A 5,614-nucleotide genomic window follows, 5' to 3' on the forward strand; every position below is an offset into this window, starting at 1 on the left:
CCAATTTTAATAGGCGATTCAATTAAAAAAAAAAAAAAAAAACAAGAAAAACATGAAACACCAAGGGGCCATATGTTAGCCTGTGCCTGGAAGTCTCTATAAAAAAAAAACATGCACATAAGTCAACAGATAGTTTCCAGATTAATCCCTGTGACATCTTTTAGTACCAGAGCGAGCCCCCCACGTGGGGAGTCTGCATAAATCGCATCCTGATGGAGGTCATTGGATAGCAGATCGATGATTGGCAGGAGGGTGGAGCGCAGTGTGTACACTTCTCTGTCGCTATTGGCTGTCTTTAATGGTCGCTCCTCCTTTAGACCACACACCATTGGCTTTGGGGGCTTCGCGGAGGAGCCGGGAAGTTGTAGTTCTTTACAGCAGACGCACATCTGTAGTGCTTATTATCGACTAATATGAATTAAACTACACGTCCCGACGTCACGGTACGGGCCCTTATAATTGTTGTGAATATGTAATTGCGCTCGTACGACTGGTTGCTTCTAAATTTGGCTTCGCAGGGGCAGGCTTCTACAGTCGGTGAGGTGGTCGCTCCTCCGGTGCTGCGTGAGGATGTCAACATTAACGGAGGCTGTAGGAAATTAACCCATAAATGCGTGACGACGAGACGCCGCGGAGAAGCTCAGGCGCGGACAAGCGGGGTCATGATGTGCCAGAAGTCGATGCTTTGTAGGGGAAATCAGAGAAAATAAGAGGATTCGTTGTTAGTTCAGAGGGAGAATTTAAAGCTTTGTTGCGCATAGAATAACGCGCTGGAGATTTTGGAGAAGAGTGAAGCAACTCCTGCTCTGATTATCACACTGAATGGACTTTTGAAATACTGTGTCACTGTCTTTGACCAGCCAAAGATCCGAGGATGTTTTCGCTCTTCACGGAACACGCACGTAGCCCGCAGAGCGACCACTGACTGACCTTTTACGCACGGGGAAAGATCCGTGCTCACACATTTTGTTTTCGTGTTTATGTGGATGAACTTTGAAATACATTTTTAATGATTCGAGATCTGAGCAAGATGTACCCCCCGGCACGGCATCCGGTAAGTAGAGAGCAGTAGCAGCCAAGGCAGTGTGTCAAAACAGCGCGGATTAACAGCCGCGCGCCTGATGCGTAATCAGTTTAGATCAAGTTTCCGTGCCACTGCGCGCTCGCACGGACAATTGCGCTCATTGTCAAACTGCTGCAGCTGTATGTGTGTGTCTGTGAGTGTGCGTGGGTTACCGTGTGAGGAGACTGTGTGAAACCAAAAGGCCATCCGTATCACAGAGGCCTATTGTCATCTACAGTCTTGCCTCTGTGTGAGTGTGTGTGTGTGTGAGTGTGTGTGTCGTGACACTGAACTTTGGTGGCTCAGTTCTTCCTCTCTTCCCTCACATGCTGTTTGGTTTGGGTTGAGGTCCCCCACCAGCCGGGACAGCCGTTCAAGTTCACTGTCACCGAGTCCTGCGACCGGATCAAGGAGGAGTTCCAGTTCCTGCAAGCTCAGTATCACAGGTGAGAGTTTGGATGGAGCATGACATTAACGCTGCACGGAAACATCTGCTCATCGGCCCATAAAATACTGAGGAAAGTTCCTGCTGTGGGATGAAAAGTGGTTATAAATTTGATTTGTGTGTTATTCTGGGTCTTATTGAGCTGCATTTATTAATTGAGTGGTTAATTGACAGAAAAAAGAAAATTTATCAGGAGCAATTTTAATCAAATAATTGCAATTTCAAAAAGACAAATGGCTCCAGATTCTTTTATTGTTAAGAAAAAAAAAAAGATTGAACATCTTTGTGTTTTGGATTGCTCATCATACAAAACACGATCAACATTTTAAAAAAGGCATCATGGGGTCTGGGAACATGTAATTTTTCATAATTTGCTGATGTTAGGACAAACCATTAATCAATAAAAAAAAAAGCAGAAGAATAATCAGTAGTGATAATATCAGTTGGCCTTTGCCCATATTGTAAACTGAAACCACATTAGGTTAGAGAGGTTAATGTCTGTGATGTTGACCTGCCTTGCACCAATCATCTATGAGTCACACAGTATCACCAGAATATTAGGGAAATGCATGATGCAATGCCATGAAATATAAGACACGGATGGATTTTTGTGAAGGATTTGATTGAGACATAAAACATGCTCAGTGTGAGGTAGATATCCATCTGGAGATCCCACGAAACCGGTTCTCCACGGATCCTGTGAATAGAGCGAACACACTGGCAGTCCATGTTTTGTCTCAGGTCCATCACTCACTCGGTGACTAACCACAGGTAAACCCCCACCAGCCTTGGTATGCACGTCTCTCTCTGCAAGTGCAAGTGGTGTGAAATGCTTTTTTTACCCGACATGATGAAGTGTGAAATACATTGCTCGGGGAAGAACCATAAGCACGATACCAATGCATAATAATCGCTCGCCTCGGGCCACCTTGTAATTATTGCCCAATCACCTGGTGAGATGAACCAGCGGTCCAGTTTGTTGGCCAATCCAGAACGAGCTGAACCAAGGACAGTGCCAGCTGCATGTGATCAAACTGCTGCATACCAGTGAAATCCTAACAGCAGGGAGACACTGATTTGGGGGTGGTGAGTGGGCAGGGCGAGTAAGGGTGGGTCAGATATACGCACTGAATATACAACAGTACATCACCAATTCTAACCTTTAAATCGCTCCTTTAGTCTGTCAGCATCCTAACTTTACCTGCACCAGTTAGATACCGTTGCACACCTGATGATCTCCTCAACAAAAGCTTCCTGTATTGACGTATCACAGCTTTCCAGTTACAAGCAACAATCTGAAAGAGTTCAGCTTTTGTGTAGCCACACTTGTAAAATGGATCCTCATTATATGGTTGCTTTTTTGTTGATGGTGCAGTTTGGGCTTCCACTCACACTGTAAGAATATATGATGAGTTTTGTGTGGTCGTCTATTGATCCATTAATTACTGCACAGTACCTGCTGAGTAAGTGTCTTCTGTGTCTGCAGGGGAAACTGGTGTGATCCAAAGGGACTCTTTTTTTTTTTTTCTTTCTTTCTCTCTATGTTCCACTCAAATTTAGAAATGCAAATTTAAAGTAACAGGATGTAGTCACTTAGAGGTTTGGTGCTCTACAAGTGACATCTCCAATTTAATTCTTTCAGTCTTTTTTAAAGTCGTAATTGACTTGAAGTGCACTTTTGTTTTACCTTTGAACGTGTGTGAGGGCTGCTGTGGGTTTGATCGTGACATACACTAACATGATATTTTCCTTCTGCCTCACAGTCTGAAATTGGAGTGTGAGAAACTGGCCAGTGAGAAAACTGAGATGCAGAGACACTATGTCATGGTGAGTGCCATTGACTACGTGTGTGTGTGTGTGTTTGTGTGTGGGGGGGGTGTGTGTGTGGGGGGGGTGTGCATCAGTATTTTTGTTGTGTGCTAAAAGAGGAACAGAGAGGACACGTTTGATCTTTGTTTTGTTTTTTTTCAGTACTATGAAATGTCATACGGACTCAACATCGAGATGCACAAGCAGGTAGGAAACTTTTTTCTTTTTTTACTACGTGTGAAAAGGAAGTGAAACCGATTCCTCACTTTAGTAGGTGTCAGATAAATGCAGAGGGTAAATAAGATCAACATGTTTTACATTTTGAGGCTGAAATCCGTAGTTCCTGCTAAACTCGCTGTCAGTTCAGTTTCAAAATTGTGCCACCGTGTTTTTCCAGGTGCCGCACATTATGCGGTTTATATTTTTAATTGTTCTTACCTCCTTTTTGTGGTTGACATATTCGTTGCTTATGATATTCTTGTGTTCGCTAACTGGTAATCTTAGAAAAAAACCCTTTTTTCAAAGTATTTCCAGAATCCTCATTGATGGAAAAATGTTCTGTTTACTCCGTGTTAAAGAAGATTTAACACCACTCTGTTTCATAACCCAAACAAAGATGCTAACCGCTAATCTCCTTCCTCAATTTCTAGAGTGTTAACCATAATTAACCATAATCTTATTATCAGTATTTGTATATATATTCTTTCTTTTCAACATTTTATATTTTCATACAAAGTAATGTGTTATTATTATATCTTATTTTACTTATATTTTGGAAAGAACATGTCAGAAAATGTAGTTGCACCTCGAGAAACAGTGTCTAAGTGTGTCAAACTTTTGGATTCTGGGAAAACCTTAAGACAAGCGCTGTGTTTTGTGAACAACCTTCTGGGCCGGGACACTTAGCTGCAACTTGAATGTAATGATACAATGGGAGGGGCACAAACTGTGTGAAGAGCCCAGATTGTGTGTTAAAGATATACCGTGTTTCATAATGAACGGATGTAAAACAAAAAAAAAACAAAAAAAAAAAGAGCAGTGCTTAAGAATTCCCCCATTTCTCATTTGTTCTGTTTCAGTGTGTTTTGGTGCCTGGCGAGGTTGAGCAGTAATTTCACATGTGAATAATAATTTCATCAGTTTAATTGAAAGAGAAAATGGGCTGAAAAATGAGCGGAGTGAGCGAGGATTTGGCCTTTAACGAGCCTTTACATTACTGCTGCCTTTTTTAAACATGGAGGGTCATTAGCATAAATGTCTGTGTTAACCACACATCAGCTGCCAGGCTAAATGGGCCACAGCTAACCAGCTACACATTCATTTCCAGAGACATCACACGTGTGTGTGTGTGTGTGTGTGTGTGTGTGTGTGTGTGTGTGTGTGTGTGTGCTCATAAGGATGAGAGGATGTGATAAATGATCGGTCTTTGTCTTGCTATATGTGTATGTTTTTGTGTGTATCTATATTGTGTGCGCGTGTGTGTGTGTGTGTGTGTGTTAGTGTGTTGCGGGGTGTCTGTATAACAGCCTGTATGTATACTGTACATGTTTACTTGGTGTGTGTGTCTGTGTGTGTCTGTATGTACACTGTAGTTGTTTATTTAGTATTGTGTGCGCTATTTGTGTATTTGTGTGTGTTGTATGTGTGTGTGTTTGTATGTGCTCATATATTTTAGATGTTTACTAGGGGGTATGTGTCGGTTTTTGTGTTTGTTTCTGTTGTTGTTGTTGTTGTGGTGTGTGTGTGTGTGTGTGTGTGTGTGTGTTTTTCTGCGTGTGAATGTTGCACACACCACGCGCAGCTTTTTACTGGCACACTAATCAGACTTGTTTGATGAAATATGGGTTGTCTACCATAAATCCTGCTGTTTGCTGGTCTTGGTATGTCTGTGTGTGTGTGTGTGTGTGTGTGTGTGTGTGTGTGTGTGTGTGTGTGTGTGTGTGTGTGTGTGTGTTGAGGGAAAGGGAGAAAAAACAAAAAGAGATAAAATGTGGACAGTGGCTTTGCCTGGTGCCCAATGATTTCTGTCAGGAAACAGTTTTGGAGAGTGAATCCCTAGTTTCTGCCAGCAGCCTTTGTGTGCTTGTTTTCAGTGTGTGTGTGTGTGTGTGTGTGTGTGTGTGTGTGTGTGTGAGTTTTGGAAGCAAATGATTTTGATGTGCAGGCTGTGTTTGTGTGCACTCTTACGCCAGTGTGCACGGACGCTGATGTGTGTTTTCCATCCATGGCGTTTAATACGATGATGCGACGTGTGCGGCTCGTTGAGTGGAAACCGAGATTGAAGGGGGTGGGGGGGT

At 42.7% G+C, this 5,614-nt stretch overlaps 1 protein-coding gene across 2 annotated transcripts in view; it reads left to right on the forward strand.

Moving 5' to 3' along the window:
• The first annotated feature begins 489 nt into the window (after nucleotides 1-489).
• LOC111644608 (transducin-like enhancer protein 4) overlaps nucleotides 490-5,614 on the forward strand; it is a 40,091-nt gene continuing 34,966 nt past the window's right edge. For both annotated transcript variants that reach the window (XM_023393524.2, XM_023393525.2), the window contains exons 1-4: nucleotides 490-1,054; nucleotides 1,412-1,509; nucleotides 3,272-3,335; nucleotides 3,480-3,524. In XM_023393524.2, the coding sequence (XP_023249292.1) occupies nucleotides 1,010-1,054; nucleotides 1,412-1,509; nucleotides 3,272-3,335; nucleotides 3,480-3,524 (252 nt within the window). In that variant the 5' untranslated portion in view covers nucleotides 490-1,009. The remainder of the gene's footprint in view (nucleotides 1,055-1,411; nucleotides 1,510-3,271; nucleotides 3,336-3,479; nucleotides 3,525-5,614) is intronic.

This window comes from Seriola lalandi, unplaced genomic scaffold (genome assembly GCF_002814215.2).
Source record: "Seriola lalandi dorsalis isolate HSWRI2012SDOR001 ecotype SW California unplaced genomic scaffold, Sedor1 jcf7180002054938, whole genome shotgun sequence".
In the NCBI taxonomy this organism is placed as follows: Eukaryota; Metazoa; Chordata; class Actinopteri; order Carangiformes; family Carangidae; genus Seriola; species Seriola lalandi.